We start from the raw sequence: 26318 nt of genomic DNA, 5'->3' as shown, positions 1-26318 counted from the left end.
TGATTCTTCCCCGCTGATGAGTGATTCTTTCCCGCCGACGAGTGATTCTTTCCCGCCGACGAGTGATTCTTTCCCGCCGACGAGTGATTCTTCCCCCCTGACGAGTGATTCTTCCCCCCTGACGAGTGATTCTTCCCCCCTGACGAGTGATTCTTCCCCGCTGACGAGTGATTCTTCCCCGCCGACGAGTGATTCTTCCCCGCCGACGAGTGATTCTTCCCCGCCGACGAGTGATTCTTCCCCGCCGGCATGTGATGCTTCCCCGCCGGCATGTGATGCTTCCCCGCTGGCATGTGATGCTTCCCCGCTGGCGTCTGATGCTTCCCCGCTGGCGTTTAATGCTTCTTTGCTGGCGTCTGATGCTTCCCAGCTGGCATGGGATGCTTCCCTGCTAATGTTTGATGCTTTGATATTTTTAGTTACCGCCTAACTTGCTTATAATTGTATTAATGTTTCCCATGACAGGAGCACGAGTCTGTGAAGACCTATATTAAAAGATCTAAAGCTCTTCAGGAAAAATCCACTAATGACTTTTTGCAGTCATTGCTTAACAACAATCGGCCGTTCCTCCGCTGTTCCCCGGGCATGACAAGTTCTCATGCCACTGTTTCCGGACTGGCCACACACATGGCAGCTGTGCTTCTTACAGGGAATAATAACCTCCTAGCACCATTGAGAAATATGTGCTTTTCTGCAGATAGAATGCAGGTAAAATACTCCTTACATTGTCTTGTATATTGGTACAGATATAGCCACGCTCATCGCAGCTGCCAGTGGCCGCCGGTGCAGCAAGTCACAGTCGCGACTCGGAAGTGCTGCTTCAAGCAACAAATGAAACTGAGTCGCGCGTGCAACTGTGATGCATGAGCATGGCCGCAGGTGTGCTCCTTTGGCTATGACATGGCGGATGCTCATAGAGGTTGGCTACATCTGTATATCATTATATGCTGATCCATGTCATCGAAAGTGTCATCTGTTTTATTAAGGGCATCAAATAATTACTGTTGTGGTAATTAGAATATATTTTATCACTTACAATAGGAATATCTAATTGGACCCTACTATTCTGTTTACTTTATAAAACACACAATAGAGTCAATATATCATTATGGTGTTGCCATAAATTGTGGTGGACTACGTGTGGACGCTTTCGTTTCTGTTGTTAAGTGTAACTGTACTGTATAGAAACAAGTATAACATATGAGAAGTTTGCCATTTATTCTGTATTTTTTAATCCTATTGATCACTTTCCGGTATCATTTATTGGTCACATAAGTCACTGCGCTGCTTGATATAAAGTCTTGCTTTTTATTTCTAGAATTCTTATTTACCCACAATGCCTGAGGACATGCTTTCCCATGCTAGGAATTTATTGGGTACAGAGCGCTGGTATCGTAAGTAGGAATTCCGTACTTACTACATGACCATAGAAATATAAATGTAACAGCAGAGACTTTTCACTATTACTGTGGAAAAATAGTTTATGTTATAAACATATTAAATTGTGTTTGTTTTTTTCTCACAGGTTGTCCTAATGGTCACTATTGCGCTATTGGAGATGTAAGTAAAGATTATTGGCACACCTATATAGTTTATTACATTGCACAAATGTGTATATATATGCTAATCTCAAGAACTGCCGGTCAGATTTTTATGCCGTTTTCACCATCTTGTCAAGGAAGTTTTAGGTGTATGAATAATTAATCTATGATAAAAGGGAGCTTAAGACTGGTGTGGGGGTATACATGGGGCTCGCTCCTAGTATATGCGTCCTGTTGTGGTGTCAACACATCGCTTTTTGAGGAAATACTGTATTACCGTTATGGCAAGACAGAAACCTAATATAAATTGTAGTTCCCAGTAAATTCAAAATTACTCCCTTGCAAAGCTGTGGGGGTCGCTAGTTTTTTATAAGACGGGATATACCTTTTGTTAACTACAAGTTTAGTAAAAGTCAGAGAATGTATTGCGTGTATTTATTGCGTGTATTATGTGCTCTTGTATACAGGCCCAGGTTTCCACGCTGAAGTCACATATTATTTTACTTACATCAGGGTCTGTTATTTTTCATAATATTGGTATGTTCTTAAATGCCGAGGGCCAAACGTGATAAAGTGGAGAGTGATAAACAACGAGACAATTGGCTCCTACCTGTCATTTTTTAAACCCAGCCTGCAGCATGGCAGGTAGGAGCTGATTGGCTGGCTGTTTATCACTCTGCGTTTTATCACTTTATGAAGCTTAGTACATTTGACTCTGAGTGAGCTGCATCACTTTTTATTATTATTATTATTATTATTTTTCACAAAAATATACGAATTTGATAAGTTTGATATAAAATATGAAGGTAATTGCTGATGAACAAAATACATTGCGAGATCTGAACATGATTTACCCTTCTGGCAGTGCGGTCAGCCAATGGTAATCAGTCGCTGTATAGACTGTGGTGTCCCCGTTGGAGGTCAGAACCATGCCCCGACCCAAGGATTTCAGATGATTCAGTAGGTTTCATTTTACTTTTCAATCTTGAATTAGTGTTGATTGTTTTATGGAAAGAACCAATAGAAGACAATTTAATACATGATCAATTTGTCTCAAGTTACTGTTTTAACGTTATTGCTGACATGGACTCAGTTGCAATTTATATATTTTTTTTAATGGTATTTGGCACCACTAACAGCTCTTATATTGATCTTTGTATTAATAAGGGAGCCGAATGTTGACCGGACGCAGACTGGACATGTGCTTGGAGACCCAGAACGTCTAGCGTCAGCAGCAGCTCCAGACCGAGAGATACCTGCCCCTGCATTTATTTTATTAAGGATGGTGACACATCTGTCAATGCTCCTGGGATCAGAAGAGGATTTACAGGTATGAAATTAAGGAATACCAGTGTCCGTGTGGCTGTATCTATGCACAATTACATGATGGGGACACAGTCGTCGTAGTGGGTCCATGCCCCTTTTCTGGGAGAGTGAGTGCAGAAGGCATGCAGAAATGTACCTTGTGCCACTAACCACCTCCTTCCCCTACCATGGTGCCCCCTGCCAATTTCTTCTAGACCCACCACTGACCTTATTGTGCACAATAACAAGTCATACTCAGATGAGCAGCATCACTTTCATTGTACAGCACAGGTTCTCAAATTCTGTCCTTCGGGACCCCACACAGTGCAAGTTTTGCAGGTCTCACAGAATCAATTGAAATAATTAGCTCCACCTGTGGATCTTTGAATGTGTCAATGAGTGATCTGTGCACCTGTCTGGTGACCTGGAAAACGTGGACTGTGTGGGGTCCTGAGGACCCAGTTTTAGAACCACTGTTGTACAGGAAAAGCATAGAGGAATTGGTAAAGTGTAATTACTCTTACTATTGAGGAATTACTATATATATGTACACATCTATAGCAGTCTGATTCAGTCTTCTCTTGGTATCAGAACATCAGCCGCATTGTGAAGCCTCCAGTTCCGGATGTTAGACGTTTCCTTTTCCGGCACATTGAAAGAGATTTAGAACATCTGAAGAACACTCTTGGAAAAAGTGCTGATGACACCACAACTGTTGTACACCTTGTGTTCTGTCAAATGCTGAATCCACAACAGACCGGACACTGTAAGTTACTATACATAGCTAATTGGGGATTTATACTGTGCTTTGCCCAGGACCTAAGGGCCTACAATGCTGTTAAGACGACCCTGGTGGGACACAATAACCTAAATATTTTACTCATCTGCTTTCATCCTTAGGGCCTGTAAACATTGATGATATTTGGTCAACAAAACAAATAAGAAACCAGTGGGAGAAACTTTTTACATTGATGGTCATTGCCCCTGCTCTAAAGGTAAAACAAGTGTTTATATTACCCTGTATAATTCAGTCTGCAGTTTGCCTAAGTTCAGATAGGGGAACTCAGGCAGTCGCGTTTTTAGGTTGAATATGAAATATTTACCAAATACTATAAGTTTCTGAAAACCAGCTCCCGTCTTATTCTCCTGCATGTCAGCATAAGAACTAGATAGGTCAAATAGCAAAAGCGTTCCGGAACCCACAGATCTCCTAAAAGCTGTTGCCACCCGATTTAGTAGTAACACATTAAATATTATTCGTTGATGTATTTAATATGGGGCATATAGGGATTAGATGGGGGCTACTAGGTTTAGTAAGTGTGTTTAAATCTTTAAATTAAATCATCTTTATATTCCCAAACATTATAGCAGGGGCGGCCAAACCGGTCCTCGAGATCTACCAACGGCCCACTTTTTCCACATCACCTAGCTGCTGCACAGCTGCAGTCAATACTAACTGTCACATTTTCAAACCTGCTGCATTCATTCCTACTATAGATCCACAGGTTGCCTGGAAAATATGCACCGTTGGTAGATTGTGAGGACAGGTTTGGCCACCCCTGCATTATAGTATACAGTACACACACTGACACATTCCACATGTCTATTATTTTTATCCTAGATCTCCTTGTTCTCCATTTATTTCAGTATTAGTATAAAATACAGTATTGGCTTCATTAATCATATGGCTCCTAAACATGTATAATAATATTGTTCCGTAGTGTGTAGTAAAATGCATTTATCATTCATACTGTATGAAGCAATGGATACAATGGGGTATAGCAGTGTTTTTCAACCAGTGTGCCGTGGCACACTAGTGTGCCTTGAGCTGTTCTCAAGTGTGCCCCCAGATCTAGAGATGCCCAAACCCATTTACAGCCACCACCAGTTTAAATGTTATTTACTGGTCTCTTCTTTTCATGTAAAGGGCCAATGTATTTTATTTTTGTTACCTGTGGGGACCAGTGTGATTGTTTTTTATATGGGGGCCAATAGGTTTGTTTTTTTCCTGTGGTGGCCAATGTGTTTTGCCCTGTGGGGATCTTAGGGTGTGCCTTGGCAATTTTAAAGTCCTATTTAGTGTGCCGCAAGGTAAAAAGGTTGAAAATCACTGGGGTATAGAGTGAATTGGAATTAAAATTCACTGGCAAAATCTTAAGTGCCATCCCCTGTATACCCACATTGGCTGCCTGGGGGCCTCAATATACAGTATATAAGTGCCTGCCAGAAATCTATTGGCAGCAATGTTATTTTGTATTTGATATATATCACTGGATTAGGACGAGCAGCGAAGCATGCATGGTAGCAAGGTAAGTGGCCTCTGGGACGAGCGGAGAGCCGAGGGGAAGACCGGATTCAGGGACAGATGCACTAAGCTTCAAAAGTAATAAAATGGACAGTGATAAACAACCAACCAATCAGCTCCTGTCTGACATTTTTCAAACACAGCCTGTGACATGGCAGGTAGGAGCTGATTGGCTGGCTGTTTATCACTCTCCATTTTATCGTGTTTTCGGTGGAGGAAATCATTCGATGGCCGCCGACCATTGAATGATTTGTACAGCGCTCTCAGACCTAAGACACCATGGGAATGCCCAGCATTTTCATGGGAACAACCATGAAATGCTGGGCGTTCCCATTGGTGCAGCCTTTTGCCGGCGCCCGCACGGCTAGGTGCGAGTGGGATGACGAACAGGCAGTTTGCTGAGCCCGCTCGCACCAAGCATCTGCGCATGGGATGACTCAGAAAATTGGTCCCCTGTGTGGGACCGAATAAACTAGAATTACCCTCTTAGTGCATATGGCCCTCAATCCCATGCACCGAGTATACAGACCAGAGCCGATCGGTTACTAGACCTGCTTCCTCCCACAGCGAGTGTCGCACATTAGCGCCACTCAACAATGGGAGCAACCAGATGGTGATACGATGACACTTTGTTGATATAGAGTGTTCCTGCTCTTTGACAAGGGATAGACAACCAATTATGGATGCCACATTATTTTCTTTCACAGCTGATCTACCTACTTGTTCAGCTTCCACGGGAAAGAAAGGGCATTTTTGTAGCCCTGAACTGGCACAGAAGCTCTTTGTAACTATACATTATAAGCATGGCAGAGGGCACAGCATTGCTGCCTTCCTCCAATATCTAATTTTTTAAAAGTCAGGTCTTACTTATCTCATTACAGACCATGGTGTCCACTCAAAAGTGTGAGTTGGCCAACTGTTAGCACAGGATTTGCCAGCACTACATTGTCTGGTATGATGTAAGCGGGGTATCCCACCTCTCTCTTTTCACTTTGACTATTTACTCCTGTTTGTGATATATTGAAAGCTCTTTAAAGAATCAGCTCTTTAAAGAATTAGGTACTTCCATACATTCTCTGGCTCTCTTATCAGCCTGCTGTTGACAGCATTACAATGGATTTGGATTCACAGTTCAATACCTGGAAGTCTGCCTTTCTGCTGCCATATCAACTGCTAGGAGGGTGTCTGATATGGGCCTTTATCAGGTAGGGCTGTTCCTAGAACCAGACTATTTTCTGCCCTGGATAATCTCACCTTACTTAGGACGTTGTGAACTTTGCCTAAGTTCTCTACTTTGTGCTAAGTACCAAGGCAGCCAATGGCAGTATAGAGAGGGAGGTATTTGAGCTTTGCCAAAAAATATAATGCGAAACGGAGGTGATGTAACTGCAAAAAATCCAGTTTTTATTATAGTTTGTATCAGAATATCTGGGGATGTGTTAACTTTAATCTTTCATCAACGATATTAAGTGCTACAGATTTGTCCTCCTACATCTTTGCTGCACTCACTGTGGCTCGACTCTGTAGCGATGATAGTCTTTTTGTCCATCTTTTTCTGTTTAATGCATACTATCCGCATCGCCTTGTGAAGAAAACACACAAGCAGACTCTGCTGATTTAAATTATGTCATGCCTATATTCTGTGTGTGACTGCATATGAAATGTTAGTGTTTTCCAGGTGAACACAGTAACATAGCATTTCATATGCAGAATATACACTTGCTGCATATCATTTTAATCAGCAAAAGCTGCTTGTGCATTGTTATGTGAATAAGATGCATTTTCAACCACAAAAGGAAAAAAAACGCTGAAAGTCAGCAGAGATGTCTGGGAACTGCTAGCTCACTCCCACCAGGCATCTTCCGGTGCATATCATATTGAGGCTAGATGTATGAGGACACAACTGTACTCTTCAATAACTTGTGGGTCTAGATAACCACACTTCTGTTTTTTGTTACCCACAGAATCTAGATAGGGATCTTTCCAACATGAACAAGTACATCAGCAAAGATGAGAGGATTAGCTCCAATCCAATAGTAAGGGTTGTGTACGGTGACCCATTGATCAGTGGAGAACAAATGGATTTACCAAAGGACAGTCATGTGCATTGTTCCAAGATATGGAGCTGTAGAGAACGGATCTCCATTGAACATTTACTACACGTTGTCCAGCAGAATGACGGGAAGGACATGGTGCCGCTGTTGTGGAAGTTCTTGGAGAAAGTAAGTTATAGTAGTGGTGACACACTCAAGACCACGGATTTCTTATGTTAGTTGGTTCTCACTAAAGGCTTCAATTGCCACCAACAGTTCATGTGGATTTTTTAAAATGAGAAATTAATTTTGAGTTAATCTATTCATTACTGGGTCAGTAATTATCCCACCTGCTTCCACAGATTGTAGTCTTTAAAATATGACCTGTTGGGGGACTTATAGATATTAATATTTTTGGTGGTGCACTAAAAATCTCAGCAAGCCCTCGAAACCCTAATCTAGGTGTGCTGGCATCTGTAGAATTACAAGCATACTAGGACCAGTTGTGCACCTAGAGTTTGAGCTCTATCTGGCTCTTTTTTGGACAAATTCCACATTAGAGGGTGGTTGCATAGTTCAGATTGCGCTGTTCCCAGGTGGAGCAGCATGCCCAGTTCTAAGCATCCTCTTGGTCACAAGGGTACTTGTTGCCACTGATCATTGAGAAAGGTTGCAGGCTGCCCACTCCCCAAAGCGCAAACATATTCTTTCACCATAGATTATACTCCTAGGGAATGTTATGGACAGGTCAGTGGCATATCCTTTTATAAGACAGAAGGAAATAAAACAAAGGAATATAATGAGAATGGGATCCAACATGATGTGGTATCTGCAAGCTCTTCAGTTGCTTTTGGGTCCAACAGTCTCATTATGACAATAAGCTTAGGACTCACAAGAAACGCCTGATTTCTGTTTCCGTGGCATATTTCTCAAGCCACTTTCTCATAACATTATATTGAAACTAAATGATCTGCATGATTTTAGGTGCCCCAGCTGTGGGGTGCCGGATGACTCACCGACGGTCGTTTCTCTGACATCGGAATCCCGACTTACACAGACTATTTTCCCTCATGGGGGTCCACAATCCCCATAGAGTGAGAATAGAATAGCTGGCAAAACTGCAAGGGGCTTGAATGCGCTCACCCCCCTGTCGGGCTCCTGACAGTCGGGATTCCGCAGTCGAAGAAACGACCGTCGGAATTCAGAGTTATCCCGTGCCCCCAGCTGTGTAACAACAGCCTTATGCAGGAGATTTCACATAAAGCTGGAATGAGCCATTTGTATAGTTTAATGGGGAATATGCTGCGCTATATAAGAAACTGTAAATAAGTAAATACATGATTGCAAAACAAGGGGTCATAGAGCAGAACAAATGGTGTTATTATTTTTAGTAAAAATCATCTTTTGATTTTGCTTGCTGTAGTGTAATCAGTAAGGCTTTCTGGTACTTATGTAATATCTGGACTCCCGTTTTTCTTATGAGACCGCGTCCCCTCGCGGGGCTCGCTGCGCTCACCACGCTTCGGGCACGGTGGCTCGCTGCGCTCGCCACACTATATAAAATCAACTCCATGCGTAGTTGGATAGTAGGGGTATGAAAAAATGGGGTGCATTTAACATGGGAGTCCAGATAATACATAAGTACCGGCTTTCTTCCCTGTTTGTCCAGTATGTATTCCTGTAAGAATAACAATGTTGCTTTGTCTTCCTTATTTACAGCTATGTTGACTAGAAGTACTGTACTGTAAAAGTAATTTAATTCTGAAATTGTTTTTCTTTTCCAGGAAGCTGAACTCCAAATGGTCAAGTACTTGCCAGGAATACTAAATCTTCAAAAAGAGCTGGTGAAACGCTTCCAGAACAGCAGCAACATCAGCCATAAGACCATAAATGAGTATATAGAAAGCATAAACTCTGGTACGTAGCCATTATTTTCAATTGGCATATTTGTAGAAAATATTTGTTAAGCTATCCATTGAAGACTTATTAAAAAATAGTCTATAGTCACTAATGGGGCCTACACACGGTTCCAGGGTTCTAAGCCATCTCACTAGAAAATGCCCCTAAATCGATGTGCATCGCTGTGTGCGGAGCGATCTTGCTGAGAGTTCTAAGCAATCTAGCATCGCTCAATCAAATCTCCCCGACTGTAGGCCCCATAAGAAACGAATGTGAGATCACTGCTTTTTCTTCCAACATCTACAACATTAGTACATGTTACAAGATGCACCCTGGCAATAATACAGGGGCAATACGGACAAGCATTCCGTGCAGCATGTGTGGGGTGAGGTGAGGTGGAAGGAAATCTTTTAATTTCCGAACCCAGATGACTTCCTCTACCAGACAACAGAGTAATAATGATCTTTCTAGGCCTGTTCTATAGAATATTTTACAAGTTTCAATGAACTATCACATTTTCTAATATGTTTATTTCTGTTGCTATAGATGGTGCAAAACATACTTTTAAGAAATGTGTGGAAGACTTCATGTTCGCTTGGAATCACCTTCGCTTCTCCCTTCAAACCAATGGTGAGTGTTTTATGTTCATGGACTACATGTTCCATTGATTGAATATTACAGTACAGATGGAGCCATCCTCATCTAGCCCTTTAATAGGATTAAGTGAGTAATGGGATTACTCTGCTAATCCCCTACTCTATTGTTCTATGTATTGTATTGCTGCTGAGAACAATAGGCCCTGGCTAACCATGGCTCACCGTGGCTATGTGAGTAATGGGATTACTCTGCTAATACCCTACTCTATTGTTCTATGTATTGTATTGCTGCTGAGAACAATAGGCCCTGGCTAGCCGTGGCTCACCGTGGCTATCCAGAGGAGGATAGATGAAAAGGGCTCCATCTGTATATTAGGCTTCCTGTAGAGGCAGCAGCTCTATGGGCCTTGTTTGATTTGTGTTCGATTGCTCACTGTAAGCCCACAAGTCACTAGTGATGTCACTGAGACACTCGTGGGTCAGGAAAGAAAGGTCAAACAATTATCCCCCTCACGGTATAGGCAGGGCCAGTTTTACAATGGGACAGATGGAGCTGCATCTCCAGGCCTTCACATAAAAATAGGCCCATCGTCAGACATTGGGGGTTATAGTGTATGGGTCCTATAAGCCTACATGGCCTCACCTTCTCATAATAGGCTTTTGAACATTTTCAGCTCCGGCCCATTAGGCCCTGAGCATGTAATGGAAGCGCTTATGCGAAACATCATGAACCTGTTCTCAGGCTCAATGACTAAGCCCTCCAGCTTTTGTGAATCTACACATCCCAGCATGCCTTGCCATAGTTTTAGCATTCCCTGATCGCAATACTGTGGCAAGGCATCATGGGACTTGAAGTTTCACAACAGCTGGAGGGCCATAGTTTGGACATGCCTGGACTAAGCAGTCAGATCCATTTAAACAACAGTAACGCAATGTAAATTGAGCGGTTTCACCGTTCAATTTACACCTATCCAATAATCCAGTCTGGTCAAAGAGGATCCGGATGTTAGGTCGAAATGCACTAGGTGAGCGCTGACAAAAAGTGGACATGCAATAGGTCAACGAATGAATAGGTCAGCATGGGTTTTTCCTATTGACTGTTGATCTAGTCGACTCTATCTCTACTACTTTATAATCCATACCCGGTCAAAGGGGTACATTTACTAAGAAAGGGTTCCATTGAAAATGGGATTTTGTCTATAGCATCCAATCAGATTCTACTTATTTATAGAGCGCATTCTAGAAGATAATAGATAGAATCGGATTGGTTGCTAGAGGCAACATCCCATCAGTTTACTGTGTAACATCAGCCACATTCGCACACATCGTCGTACAGTAACTCAGACAGATTTAGCTCTTTGCCAGATTAAACCCAGTAAAATAACTTAAGTAACCAGAAAGATGTGCTCGATGTGTAGTTAGAAGATTTTATTACCCGTATTTTTGTTTTATTCAGGGCTTTAGTGTTTCGCTGTTTATAGATAGAATACATTTCTTGTGCTTTACATCTGATAAACATCTAGAGTTTTGTGTTGAATTCTTTTAGTCAAATTGGGTTTGCATCGGCCGCCACATACTGTATGTACTCATCTGCTAATGTTCTAGGTGAGATAAAGTTACCAGATGACGTATGCAATGAAATCCTCACCATGGACAGCGACTTTGCCTATCTTCTTCCTCGTCGGCAAGGACCAGGCTTATGTGCTACTGCCCTCGTCAGCTACCTCATCGCTCTGCATAACGACTTTATTTACACTCTGCAGAAATACACCAACAATGAACAGAAGTATGTTGTTGTTGTTTTTTAGCTGTCGCTTCCTAATGTTACCGTGGTCTTGGCTATCTGCCATAACCAGCTACAGAACTGTAATTCTGTGCGATTATCTTCAGGTACTCCGTTAAAGTTTCGGAAGTAATGGCTGTGCACGTGATTGGCTATGAGATGGAAAAGGACCTGGTGCCAATCATCCTATCCAATTGTCAGTACAGCCTGGAAAGCGGCAGAGAGACCTTACACGAATTTGACCTTCTGAAAATTCAGCACCAAATCATGAGCCGCTTCTTCCAAGGGAAACCTCTCATCACTATGACCGTAGGTGACCTTCCATGTTTACAGTAATGAAAGTTTCGATGATCAGATGGGTTCAGTCTACCCTTACTGCTGTGACGCTTCGTCTATCATATATTTGTTACTTTTGTAAAGGAATGAGTTAAAATCGCAACACAATTCTCATGTACTTGTGTCCTAGGGACTGCCAACGCTCACGTTTTCCTTTGACCGAAACTACGAGAACTTATTTACAGATGTAAAGAAGAGGCTTCTCCAGGTATCATCCGTTTTCTCTCTTGTACTTTGTTCTGTTGTGTATAGAAATTCTTCCTCTCTTTTGTGCAATTACAGTCGATCCCTAATTTATGGTTTTCCATGGACAGAGAAAAAAATTGTGTCAAATAAAAGAATATACGGTCCAACCAACCAATTCGCTGGTTGGAATGGAAATCTGGTAATGAATGGGAGCAAATGACAATGAACCAATTTGTTCCAACACACCAGAAAACTGACAAAATCCTGCGTTCGTTAAATCTGTAGGCACCGTCCAGGCCCTCTCTTCTGTAGCTGCCATAGCAATGGACTCTGGGCCCTAGGGTCACCAGAGACCCTAGCGCTGTCTCGGAGTCCAGTGTGTATGCTTGAAAAGATGGCAAAATGGTGGTTCTTTGCAGTGCTGCTGCCGACATGGGACTCTGTAGGATATGTATTGAGAAAACGGACACATTGTGTGCGGTGGGGGACCATGTACTATGCACACATTATAGATACCCCAGTGGTGTATTGTCTTTGGGGAGGCTTGCCTAGAACACAGTCACTGGGCAGTGACATTTTCTGAACTCCCTGTAATTATCAGGGACTGAACATGTAGCTCAATTACTGCACTGTATTTAATGTGTTTTAATAAAGATGTAATGCCCTGGAATTTCACACACACAAATATTAAAAATGTGTAAGGACAAATTGTCTCTGCTGCTGTGCTAAATAACACCTACATATAACGGATTATTTCTATATAATAAAACTGACCTTTGTAACTGTGTACCCATCTTACAAAGTCCCGACCACTGATTTTAAGCTGTGTCACGTCGGCTTGCAACACGCTAACTAGACCTGGGATATTGGCAGGGCTCACCTTTCCGTGCTGTAAACTGTTCAGGATAACCCTGATTACACAACCCCTTAACCTGGGTCATTCCCATGATGCATCACTTCCCTAGTCACTGCATTATATGTGAGACCATTCTGTGCATGGTTGTTATCCATGTCCCCTGTCTGCCTCCCAGTCCTGACTGCCGTTACCCTGTGTATGCCTCACTTTAGGGCACTGGCTGTTCATCCTTATGCATCTTTCTCCTTTCATTCCAGTGCCAAATTCTCTAAATATACTCCATAGGGAACTTGGCCTGTTTAATACGGATAAAGCTAAAATGGAATAATAATACAAATTATTTTATTTTAGGATTCTTTGCCAAACTCTGCAATAGATTGTATAAGCAAAGATCTGAATGCATTCAGTGACGTCTGTGAGGCCTTACACATTGTGGACATCTTGCTGGGATTTCTGGCAACATCTGGAGCAGATCCAGAACTTCTCCTGACAAAATACGTTGAGGATGTCCTGCAGATGGGAGAACAGAGCAGCGCACATGTCCTAGAGGTAAGTGCTGTCCTTCCACAATCACTAGACAAAGAGCACTCTGGCTGACCTGCGTCCCAGATCTAAAGCTGGGCACACACTAGACGATATTTCTAACAATTTTGCAGATTCTGATGGGTCTGAACTTCAAAATTTAAATATCATCTAATGTGTACGCACTATGTCGCTGACTATGTGTGGTTCCGTTCATCATCAAAGACATCTTTTGTCGGCCCTGCATGCAGGGCCAACAGGAAACTTAATTAACTAGGGCCATGCTGCAGAATGCTGCCTGGTCCCCTTTCCCTGTTTTGGTCGCTCATCGATGTACTTGCCGATACCGGCATTGTCGCCCCATACATTGGGTACATATAGTTAGTAACCCCTTTGCTGGTACTCCAGAGAATATTTCAGGTTATGCTCCAGTGCGCACGATGGCAAACCCGTAACAATTCCAGGCAGCACCGCTGAGCTTAGCGCCTTCCCCCGGCTGTGTGCGGCGTGACCTTGCTAAAGTCATACCGCACACAGCCAGGTTGCCGGATGCAGGGCCGGGCAGAGGCTGATGGAGTGCTCAGCAGCGCTGCCCGGTCCCGGGAAACACAGTGGGGGTTTAGAGAGCGCTTCCAAAAAAACTTGCCCAGTGGGGAGCGCTCCCTAAAAAAAAAAAAAACACCACTGAAGGGATTACATTGTACACAACATAACTCTAAATAGCTAGTCTGTCTTGTATTATAACATACAGTAAATATCTATGTTTTCCATTGTTTTCAAGGCGCTGAAACGTTGTCACCTGAAGAACACAATAGCTCTCTGGCAATTACTCACTGCTCTGAAGTCTGCGCATCTTCTACGTCTGAAAAGGGTAAGAGACTGATCAGTGCTCAGATAGCTGCAACATAAGGAGGTTTGCTGAATAGTACAATAATAGCTCCGGCTTCTGTCTCACCAAACGTATCTGTACGTCTTAGGACCCATTCCCTGATGTGGACAAAGCTTACAAGGCGGCGCTGGACGAGGAGAGCCGGCACTCACTGAACCTATTCCTGGAACAATTTGGGATCAACCTGTTCCTGCTGGAGCTGCACGAGATGATCACGCTAACACTAAGAAATAAACAGAGAGCAGATCTTTTCAAGCCTTCATGGATGTAAGTTACAGAAAAATAAGTGCGAGATGTACAGATGGAAATGCAATAAGTATTTAACACGGCCCATAGAACAATCCACAGACCTTTGTCCTTTGTTTTATTTATTGTCCATGAAAAATAAATTTATGGATTAAGGACACTGTAAATGTCTGACTGGCGTTATAGCGTCAGCAGGTTGGATCAGCACTTGGGAGGAGATAGGATTACAGTCTCATGTGATACACATTGTGACTGGTAGGAAAAGTCCAGAATTACTGGCTAACATGTAATTGATTCAACCAAACGTGAAACTTTAGGATTTTTCTGAACAAATGGCTTCAGAGTATTGGTAGTTTAAAAAAAAAAAATGTGCTCATGACTATGTTTGCACGCACACGCCATTTATCATCTTGTGTAGATATAACGGTGTGACATTCTTGATTGCAGCTTAAAAGAAGTACTGGGTCCCCTCCTTGATGGAAAAGAAGTGTCCTTCCCGGTACTGGACAGTGACTTCCCTGAGCAGATTGCGCTCGCCCACTGCATTGAGGCATGGAAGTTTGCTGCCTGCAAGAAATGGAATAGTCTTTAAGGACATTGCAAGGTTGCTGTGAATTCTATTGGCTGACTGCATTCAAGGACATTACTAATGCTGCTAACTCAGGTTCTGGCTGTTCTATCGCTCCAGTTATAAACCAGATGCAGACATGTGTTATATTATACTGTAGACTTTCTTGTCGTAGATGATTGCTCACAAAATTTTACAATTATCAATAGCAATTACCAACACATAGAGGTTGTAATATTTTTTTTTTATACAGAATAATGTATGGTGCTTAAAGCACGCCCTAATAATACGTCTGTAATAGATGTGTGCTGCTGCTATCTGCAGATGTATAGAAGATCTGCATTTCCAATAACTATCGAAATAATGTGTACATTATATAACGTTTACAGTACAGAAAGACTCACAAGTTATCTTGCAGGCTAATAGTGGGTTGCTCTGGGATAATGTACATTTATAGTCCACAGAAGCAGATTTGGATATTGTGTTTATGGGTCAGATACTTGGAGGATACTTGCCGACCTTTTTATTTCTACTCTCTGGGAGAAGCCCGGACAGGAGACACAGCATGACACTTCGGGGGTGGGGATGGACTATCATGTCATCAGACCACGCCCCCAATATCAGGAAATGCCCAGGATTTGCAGCTCTGAGAAGGGGTGGAGCTAAACTACAGGCTGAATGTGGTGGGATCCAGAAGAGCCATCTATCCGTCCGCTACTGCGGAGGACTGCCCTAATATCGGGATCCCTCGGGAGGGCAGGCAAGTACTGTATGATTTGTTCGCACATTTAGAACCCTTTTATAGCATAAATTAATTCAGCTTGGGTATAAGACACTTCTGACAATCATTTTTCTATACTGCCGTTATACTGTATCTGAAGCATAGTGTATACAGTCTTTTGTTTTTCTGTTCTCCCATTTCAGTTTGAGGCTACTATTGTAGAAACGTAGCAGGACAGGGAACTCTGCACTGAATAAGGGATAATAATATGCATTGAATACCACAGACAAAGATTTTATACACCTATTGGTTTTATGAATACTATATGTAGATAATTGCATTATCACTAGCATAAACTTGGGGGTTTTAGGAACCCCTCACCTACGTGTAAAGAGCTTGTCGCAGTTACAGAATCGCTCTGTTACACTGTATGCACAATATATTTACTATCTCTGTGTATAATGTAAAGTGATATGGAGGATTTATACTTGAAATATGTCCTTGGTTTACTTTTATTGCCAATTAATTGCTTTAAACCACTCAAGGCACTTACCTCAGCTGGGATCATGCCATTGGGACCAAACCATATATTTATCAGAAGGGAAGTAAATAACCCGTTTTCTTTTTAGCCAATAATGTTATTTTTGTATGCCAGTTACAGCCGTGTATCGCCTTACTTTCAATAAACAAACTTTCTTATTTGCTTTATTTTCTTATGGCACCATAGGTGGTAAATACACAGTAGCCATACCACCTGACACACTCATTGTACACTAATTGTAAGTTGAAATAAACCGACAATCTATTATATCAGTTTTATAATCGCTCGATTTGCAAATTTACCAATTAGCGACCCATGCTGAATTAGCCCCATTGGAGATCTATGAGTGACTTCAGCCTTGGACCTGTGATCCAGCACGAACAAATCAAAAATAAGAAATACAAATGGCTTCATTCTGTATTACAGTGCACAAGATAACTACAGTACTGTATATACAGATGACAGAGGTTGTATACATCTCTGGAAACTTTGATCTGTTCATAAAATAATTAAATCAATTTAAGCATTTTGCTCTACATAATATATTGATTATTTACATTGCCATCTATATGAAAAGCTTATAGGGGATTACTGCTTGCTATAGGGTACATTGTGGAGTGATAATCCCCTGAGCACAATTACTGGTAAATTGCTATAATTAAAATGCCTTTGTCCATAGGGGAGCCACAAATTATTAGTGTAATCCCCCCCCCCCCCCAATCCTTTATCCACTCCTAATAAGAACCCCTTTTACAGATGAGTCTTTTCTGCATTGTTGCTGCGATGCGTACCCTGACAAATCTGGAGAATTGCAGACTATTCGCAGCAAAGCGGGTCATAATCTGCCACATTGCGGGTGCCCGTGTGTACGCATAGCAGCAATGCTGCAAAAGGATACATAAAGGGCAGAAGCGAGTACGGTGCTGTAAAAGGAGACAGACAGCTTTGCGGGGGGAAAGGGTGGAGATGGGAAAGTGTCCAGAGAGGTGGAGAACAAGGCCGTGTCAATGTTGCACTTGTAAGAGTGACCTTAGGAGAGAGAGGTAGTGATGGGGGAGGGAAGGAGATAAAGGATAGAAAATAATGGCAGGAGAAAGGGAGCAGAAAATGAGTGAGGTCTGAGATAATGCAGAGGACTAGATCAAGAGTGTGTTGACTGCAAAGTGAGGAGGACTCGGGCTAATGGGTCAGGCCAAGACGATGAGAGGGAAAGGAGTTTGGATGCAGGATTTTCTGTGGGGTTAGGTGGCATATTTTAAGTCACCTACAGTAGTATCATAAATGGAAGGTGATGGTAGAGAAAGTTGCTCAGCAATGTTATATAGGATGTGTTGTATGTCTGCTATATGATGATAAATTGGATTAAAAAGGTGTATTACCTCAATGGAGGAGAAAGAATGAGAGGGATCAGGGGAGAGAAGATCTCTCACACCTACCTCCTTGCAAGACATGGATCCCTTTCTGCAACCACTGGGACAATTACTGGATGTGTTCTTCAAACCATCAGCACTGAAAACTAAATATTGTATACGAGGCACCACTGATCTGCTGAACAGAATAAAAAAAGTAGTCGACAATACAGTGATCCCACATATTACTAGTGTATATTTCCCGCAAACAAATGGAGTATTTATTAGGTTTGTAAATATGGCAACCTATTTGTCTCCTTGACATTGTAAATTATAGATGACCTGTTTTTTTTTTTGTTTTTTTTTGCAGTTTGGGTTGGTGGGTAAACTCATTGCATTGAATTGATTGAACAAGCAAATTTTAGGCACCTCACGATTCAGTCTCACCAGCAGTATCATAAGGTCTTCTCAATGGCCTCCTATAACAAATCCACCACACGTGTAAGTAGTAATGTGGTCTACATGTTAAACGGTCCATGTGGGCTGGCAGATGTGAGCCAAAGCTCGAGGAAAGTAGAAGGTCAGATTATCGAACATAAAAGCAAAATGGCAACTTATGTTAATGATAACAGCTGGTCTGAAGAGTTTAATCATAACCTCTCTCAGGTAAGTTGGCAGGTTTGGAGAGAGATAAGAACACAGTAAGTGGTGCTAATGTATATCGCCTTATTCTGAAGCCATCTACTAGCACTAACCAAGAACTTTTCTGCAACTATGCCTTATTGGGTGATAAGTGCACATCTATCTGCCAGACACAAATCAATGTGTGGCCGAATGTGTATTTTGTGCTGAAGGCTACTCTGTGTTATGGTATGCAGTCAGCATGTCGTTACTATATCCACACTTCAAAGCCACACAAAGGATACTTTTTATTTAAAACTACTTTCAAATCCAGTATTAAGCTTATGTTATACGTTTAATGTAGAGAAGAACTTCATACACTGTCTACAGTTTCATTTGTAAATCTTCTGAACAGGAAATTTGGGGATCTCTGGTATCAGTGGGTGGCAATGAGGCTGAATTTGTGTTGGTGCTTATAACAAAAAAAATAATAATTTGATCATCACCATAATTTGAGGAAAAATCACTTGAGTATCTGATCGATCGATACTGCGATGGGCCTTATATGTTACTTCCTGACAAATCGGAATGACATGCCAGCTGGATCGTTCAGTGTGTACCCATGATTTGCATGCTCCTGCGGTCATTAGCAATGTCCTCTGCTGGGTCACTTCCGTCCCCCGGATTGGCTGGCTACTTGTTCTGCTCTTACCATCCAGATGTTTAGGGTTTGCCTGGATCTCTTGTGAGTGGTTGCGGTTAAAGAGATCTACAGTTTATTGCCTATACAGACAATGTTTATATTGACCCCCTAGTTAGACAGTAATAAAAGGATGATATTATATTGTCCGCAATAACAGTTTATCCACGATTCAAAGTTCCAATATATTAGTTATACAAGAATAAAGGCCTAAAGTAAATAGTTAGATAGTGTATTTTATCAACAGTAGTTAGGCCCACAGTACAATGCAAAGTCTACTCCTTCAAATCATCGACACTTAAGCTTCCGACAATGCAAAAGTTAGTGGGTAACAAAGTTTTGAAGGATAACATGCCGCTATTATAGTCAAAGTTTGCCTATCTGAGTATTCTGGGATCCAACCCTATGATCCCCAATTGGAAAAACAGAAAAAGAGATGAAGTGATACTCAATTTTGTCGCACCTCCCTTGGACATATGGGGGTAAAGCTAAATGCAGCTTCAGAAGGAAAAATACTTCCCCAGATTTCCGCTGCACTGCTGCTCCACTGGTTCCGTTCCAGCACTATCCGTTCCATTCTGGTCAGCCACAAGCCACCATCCATTCCGGTGTTTGTCTGCATCCAGTCCTGCCATCACCAGAGGGTTCCAGATCCTGGACTACAGTTCAAGCCTGGCAAGTTCTGCCACTCAAGTTCTGCCACTCAAGCAACCCAGACTACAGCACCTAAAAAATGAGGATATTTTCAACGTATAGAAGATGTCCAAAATATATTAAAGTCTAACAGGGTCATAGTATCCATAGCAACATAACAATATACAAAGCGCAGTCTTTGGGACACCTTTTACATTGGCACTATCAACTTCCGTTGGAGCCAGCTATGGACATCTAGCTGGAAGTGACATCAGAACACAGTGCCGAGTGGGAGAGTTAGAAGACGCCAGCCCGCCAGCAACACGCAACCGGAAGGGACATCAGACGCTGCCCGATGTTGGCGGAGCTGACTAGCGGAGGAACACTGAGCCACTTATTATACACATAACGGATGACCGTTTACCGATAATAATGGAGGGATTTTGGGAACATAGAATGAAAACTACAATTACATTTTAAACTAAGAGTGGCCAACTTCCGTTCCCGAAAAACCGTAACCAGAAGTTAAGGGTCACCCAGGATATATAAGGACATTCTGTACACACTAGTCTGAGCTCTGATGAAGAGACAGCCAGTCTTGAAACATGTTGACTCAGAACTGGTGCATGTCGGCTGAGGGAATTCAATAAGGAACAGGTGAGTGTATATGTGGTTGTCCACTATCGTCTGGATCCGGATCGCCAGCTACTGGTGTTGACTCCATATTATCACCATCTGCACCTTGTTTTTCCAACAGTTTTATTTGTATTTTCATTTTATTTTTTCGTGGTTGTACTTTTATTATTGGATTTTATTTTCCATATGGAATACATGTGAATTAAAAAGCATTTTAAGAAGTATAAATAAACCATGATATACGTTGAATATTCTTACACATCGTGAGTACGGGTACGCCACCCTTTTTAAAGAAACCTTGATGTGCTTGTTGTCAAACTATTTTGTAGTGAGTTGGGTACGCTATCTATTGACCCACTGAGTTTTTTTTACAGAATATTACTTAGAAACTGTGTGACACATAGTATATTCTCTTCTTATCCACATATTGGCAGAGAAAAAAGGAAAGTGGTACAGGAAGAAATGTCACCGGAACAAATAACAACAATAAAAAAGGGAAGTATTTTTCCTTCTTGAGCTGCATTTAGCTTTACACCAATATGTCCCAAGGGAGGGGCGCCCAAATTTTGAATATAACTTCATCTATTTTAATGTAAAAGTTAGACTTGCTATAGATCGACCTGAAAATGATTGATTGTTAAAACATAGACATTTAAAATACAATTAGGTATAGGTGTACACTTCATAGCAGGATCCCGGACAGCAGCCAACTCCATTGTCTCCAGCAGTTCCGCCTCTGACCCTGATTCTGTATCTTTAATTCCCTTATCGCTAAACCAGAGTTTCCCAAACTGTGGGCCGTATTCTAGTTCACTCTTTCTGACAAAATCCTTCTTAGATGGACAAAACCATGTGCACTGTAGGTGGGGCAGATGTTACTTGTGCAGAGAGAATTAGATTTGGGTGGGGTTTTACTTCAAAGTGAGATCTATATTGCAGTGTAATAATAAAGCAGCCAGTATTTACCCTGCACAGAAACAAAATAACTCACCCAAATCTAATTCTCTCTGCACATTTTACATCTGCCCCCCTGCAGTGCACATGGTTTTGTCCATCTAAGAAGGATTTTGTCAGAAAGAGTGAACTACAATAAGGCCCTGTGCGCCTAGGCACCCTGCCTTGATGATCTGGGACCAAATCAAATTATTTATAGTCAAATGGATAGGCTAAACCTGTGCTAGTGGCTGCAAATATTTTACATTTTGACTTCACAATCTAGAGCCCTGCTGCCATTTTTCAGTACCCCAGTTCCTATGTTTTTGTGCATAGTTGAGTCATTTGGCCTTGTTTCCAAGTCAGTGGTATTGCCAATTCCATGATTTTATAATACTATACTGGACAATCAGGGACAATATAATTAGAAATTATTAACAAAGCTAAATTTACGTATGGAACTAAGGATTTGCTAAACCCTTAAAAAAAACCAGAGAAATGACAATTATTCATAATAGTTTTGAGAGCGCACTGAATTGTTCACACGGTGGTAATTTATTAAAAAAAATTAATTACACTGTATCAATAAAAATATATAAAACTAATATAAATATTATTGCTCAATTTAATAATGCAGCTGATCATGCCCTGATTTACCATGGTATAGACTCATAAAAAATATTTATGAGTATTAAATATTAAACAGATAAATTTATGCTTTAGTCCAATGGTGCTCTTACCCACTTTTGTTGGTAGATGAAGTGAAATTCACTGAATTTGTATAGATAGAATGAATGAATTGAGTCAATGTGAAATACTATATCCTTATCACGGACTTGGTGCTTGTAATGATGAGGAAAAGTTAATTAAGCAGTACAGCTGGGATGATGAATTGATGTAAGATGCCTTATAGTGACTCTACCGCATGGAGCTGCTGGAATTACCCCACCGCCAGGATTGAGCGCAAGGAGCGAGAGATGACAGTGTGGCTCTGTTATAGGGTGAGTCTCTTCTACCTGTGGCACAAGGGCAGATATCGGGAGTGACTTCTCCCCAGCTGCAAACACTCACTTGCTGGGCTTCCAGTGCCCTACTGCTGCTCTCGGCATCCTGACATTAGAATATATCGCCGCAGGTCTCCCTCCGGCTTGCAGGTGCCGGCTCCGGTTTAAATGTTGGCTGATCGATTTTGAATGGAAATCAGAGGGGTAACAGGAGATGATCAAGTTGGCAATAATGTGTCCCAGTTTTTACGCATTTCTTCATCATAGGGATCTGACGGTTTCCTCAGCATGATTACCATTTCTGGACAGACCTCTCCAAACAATCATAAATGGGCCTGACCACTTCCCTCCCCAACCTGTTAGGTCTCCGAACAGGCGGAACTCTTCTCTCTAATTTTAGGAAGTTAGAGTGGCTAGAAGATCATCGGCAAAAAGGGCCAGTTTATATTCCCGGTCGTGGAGGGTATAGCCGGAAATATCTGGGTTCAATCTAATAGAGAGGGCTAGAGCTTCCATACAAAAAAATAAATATCAGTGGCGATAGAGGGCAGCCCTGTCGGGTGCCGTTCTTAATGGCGAAGGGACTAGAGAGGGAGCCGTTAACTCTGTCTTTGGCTGATGGGTTGCAGTAAAGGGAGAGAATCTGTTGGTAGAAGATAGGGCCTAGTCCCATGTGGTGTAACACACCGGACATGAAGCTCCAGTCAATCCTATCGAATGCTTTTTCAGCATCGGTGGATAATAGAATTGCATGAGTCCCCGTCTTGGATATCTGGTGGATTAGGGCAAGGACTTTGTAGGTGTTGTCTTGAGCCTCTCGACCCGGAACAAACCCCACCTGGTCACTATGTATAATGGCCGGGAGGAAGGTTATTATTCAAAAGTTTGGCAAACAGTTTGACATCTGCGTTGAGGAGTGAGATAGGGGGATAGCTGGGGCAGAGAGAGGGGTCCTTGCCCTCCTTAGGTATCACTGTATTGTGAGCTTCTAGGGACTGACTAGAGAAAAGGGACAGGTCAGAGATCGAGTTAAAGGCCTCCAGGAGTAGAGGGAGTAATTTATCCTTAAAGGCCTTGTAATTAACAATGGTGAAGCCATCTGGGCCAGGACTTTTCCCAGCAAGAGAGGACTTCAAAGCCTCCTCCAGTTCAGGCATAGTGAAAGGCTTCTCTAGGCCCTCTATATCTAGTGGCGTGAGTTTTGGGAACCCATTCTTAGTAAGATAATCACCAACTGCACATTGTTTTTCTGTAACATTGGAAAAACATCCCGTAGAGGGGAGGTTGTATAGGGAAGAGTAATAAGAGCAAAATGCCTCAGCGATTTTGTCAGTTTCATGGAGAGCTCACACCCCCCCCCCCCCATCCTTAATAGAGGGTATAAAAGAAATGGCCCTCTGTTCACGCAGCGTTTGGGCCAGCATTTTCCCGGGTTTGTTGCCCCATTTATAAAATCTACTACGGCATTTCCCATAGGAAAATTTTACCTTTTCAAGGAGAATCTTATTTAGTGCTGAACGGCAGCAATAAGTTCAGCATAGATGTCGGGGGAAAGGGATGTTTTATGGGATGTTTCTAGGGATTGTATCTTCTGCAGAAGACTTTCAATCTGTCCTGCTCTCTGCTTTTTTAGGAATGAACCCATTTGAATAAACTTCCCCCTCAGAACACATTTATGTGCTTTCCAAATCATAGTTTTGGAGACATCCATGGTAACATTGCATGCTATGCATCCCGTGATAGCCTCTTCAAGTTGGGATCTGCAATAGGGATCGTTTAGCAGGGACTCGTTAAAGCACCATGATCGGTTGTGTGAGGGAGGGGGTCCCAGGGTAATAGGGGCATGGTCCAACCAAGTCATAGGAACTATCTTGGCCTCTTAGACAATTTAGAGATATCTGTGGTCTAGCAGTAGGTAGTCGATTCTAGAGTAGGACTGGTGAGAGGAGGAGAAATGGGTGTAGTCCCTCTCTAAGGGGTGTAGGATGCACTAAATGTCGGACAGCTGGTGAGTGTGAAGCAATCTGCGTGATGTCCATTCGGGATGGGAGGGTCTGGAGGAGGTGTCCAAGCGGGGGTCCAGAGCCCAGTTCTGGTCCCATCCAATTACCAAAATCCCATCCCTGAGAGACTATATCTTGTCGAGCATCTTCTCGAGAAAGGCAGGTTGGCCTTGGTTGGGGGCATAGATATTGACAATGGTTAAAGATGAGTTAGCTAGTTTACAATTAACAAGAAGGCACCTACCCTCCTCCAACGTATGAGCTACTGGGTCTGAAACAGAAAATGAACTTTTTGAATTTTCATTTTTTGACCAAAACGACAGGTCTGGGGCTTATGGAAATGTTGATATGGATGTGATCATTTTTCTGACTACAGTTTCAAAACCATGCACCAGATTCAACTTCTGTCAACTCAGTAATAAATTTCAGATGTGTACCCAAAGTTTAAAGCAGAAAAAAAGGGAACTGTCACTACTAGGGATTTGGGACCCGGGAGTGACCTTGGTGGCTAACTGACAACCAAATGGAAACAGGACGGAGGCACGTGGATACAAATGGGTAATGTTTATTGCATAGAATGAAAACTGGTACAGGAGACAATTGAAAGTTTGTAATAGTCTTTGGGAAGCTGGAATCTGGTAACAGTTACTTAGAAGCATGGAGTAGGACCACTGGGGCAAAGGTGCCAGAAGCACGGAGTAGGACCACTGAAGCGCAGGTGCCGGAAGCACGGAGTGCAGCGGTGAAGGTGGTCGCGGGTGCAGGTACAGAGGCACGCAGAGGCAGGTGGTCACAAGTGCAGGCAACTCGGAAGCACAGGTGCAGGCAACTTGGAAGTACAGGTGCAGGCAACTTGGAAGCACAGGTGCAGGCAACTCGGAAGCACAGGTGCAGGCAACTCGGAAGCACAGGTGCAGGCAACTCGGAAGCACAGGTGCAGGTGGTCACAGGTGCAGGAACTGTAGCACGCAGGTGCAGGATGCAGACGGAGCACAGGTGCAGGATAGCTGGAAGCTGGGGATACCAGCAGTACAGGATAGCTGGAAGCTTGGGATACCAGCAGTGCAGGATAGCTGGAAGCTGGGAATACCAGCAGTGCAGTATAGCTGGAAGCTGGGGATACCAGCAGTGCAGGATAGCTGGAAGCTGGGGATACCAACAGTGCAGGATAGCTGGAAGCTGGGGATGCCAGCAGTGCAGGATAGCTGGAAGCTGGGGATGCCAGCAGTGCAGGATAGCTGGAGGCTGGGGATACCAGCAGTGCAGGATCGCTGGATGCAAATGCTGGGTAACTGGAAAACCACAGAGCTTAAGCAGGAGCACAGGCTGAAGCTTCCTCCCAAGGGATTGACAATAATGCAACAGCCCAGTGTTCATGCAGGGCTGGGAGGATAACCCCTCAGAGCAGCACTGATTGGGCAGCTGGGTGATTAGAAACGGCCACACCTGTTCACAGTCTCTGGATGAGGCAAACAGGGAACTTGCATGACTCTTCTCCACTGGTAACTACAGAACTCACCCAGGTGCTCATTACTAGCAAAGACTCAGATCTTGCTACAGCAGGCTGAGGGGCAGATTTATTAAGCTTGGAGAAGAGATAAACTGGAGATAAAGCAGAGAAAAGGTAAAAGGAGATAAAGCACCAGCCAATCAGCTGTGTTTAAAAAAGACAGTTGGGAGTTGATTGGCTGGTGCTTTATCTAATTTTACCTTTTCTCTGCTTTATCTCCTTTTTAAATCTTAATTTTTTGACCAAAACGACAGGTCCGGGGCTTACGGAAATGTTGATATGGATGTGATAATTTTTCTGACTGCGGTTCAAAACCATGCACCAGATTCAACTTCTGTCAACTCAGTAATACATTTCGGATGTGTACCCAAAGTTTAAAGCAGAAAAAGAGTAACTTTTGGAATTTTAATTTTTTGACCAAAACGACAGGTCCGGGGCTTATAAAAATGTTGATATGGACGTGATTTTTTTTCTGACTGCGGTTTCAAAACCATGCTCCAGAATCAACTTTTTTCAACTCAGTAATACATTTTGGATGTGTACCTAGAGTTTAAAGCAGAAAAACAGGAACTTTTAGAATTTTCATTTTTTGACCAAAACGA

General features: G+C 42.5%; 1 protein-coding gene across 5 annotated transcripts in view; it reads left to right on the top strand.

Moving 5' to 3' along the window:
* Nucleotides 1-16485, top strand: part of RNF213 (ring finger protein 213) — a 218750-nt gene extending 202265 nt beyond the window's left edge. For all 5 annotated transcript variants that reach the window (XM_083181465.1, XM_083181462.1, XM_083181466.1 and 2 more), the window contains 17 exons: nucleotides 466-708; nucleotides 1319-1394; nucleotides 1526-1560; nucleotides 2407-2501; nucleotides 2709-2871; nucleotides 3438-3612; nucleotides 3747-3841; nucleotides 7116-7373; nucleotides 8969-9101; nucleotides 9630-9713; nucleotides 11285-11465; nucleotides 11570-11771; nucleotides 11929-12006; nucleotides 13192-13389; nucleotides 14144-14233; nucleotides 14340-14518; nucleotides 14945-16485. In XM_083181465.1, coding sequence (XP_083037591.1) covers nucleotides 466-708; nucleotides 1319-1394; nucleotides 1526-1560; nucleotides 2407-2501; nucleotides 2709-2871; nucleotides 3438-3612; nucleotides 3747-3841; nucleotides 7116-7373; nucleotides 8969-9101; nucleotides 9630-9713; nucleotides 11285-11465; nucleotides 11570-11771; nucleotides 11929-12006; nucleotides 13192-13389; nucleotides 14144-14233; nucleotides 14340-14518; nucleotides 14945-15089 — 2430 coding nt within the window. In that variant the 3' untranslated portion in view covers nucleotides 15090-16485. The remainder of the gene's footprint in view (nucleotides 1-465; nucleotides 709-1318; nucleotides 1395-1525; nucleotides 1561-2406; nucleotides 2502-2708; nucleotides 2872-3437; nucleotides 3613-3746; nucleotides 3842-7115; nucleotides 7374-8968; nucleotides 9102-9629; nucleotides 9714-11284; nucleotides 11466-11569; nucleotides 11772-11928; nucleotides 12007-13191; nucleotides 13390-14143; nucleotides 14234-14339; nucleotides 14519-14944) is intronic.
* Nucleotides 16486-26318: the final 9833 nt, after the last annotated feature.

This window comes from Crinia signifera, chromosome 4 (assembly GCF_055691185.1).
Source record: "Crinia signifera chromosome 4, ASM5569118v1, whole genome shotgun sequence".
In the NCBI taxonomy this organism is placed as follows: Eukaryota; Metazoa; Chordata; class Amphibia; order Anura; family Myobatrachidae; genus Crinia; species Crinia signifera.
Note: the sequence above shows the minus strand (reverse complement) of the source record. Positions and strands in the feature narration are given on the sequence as shown.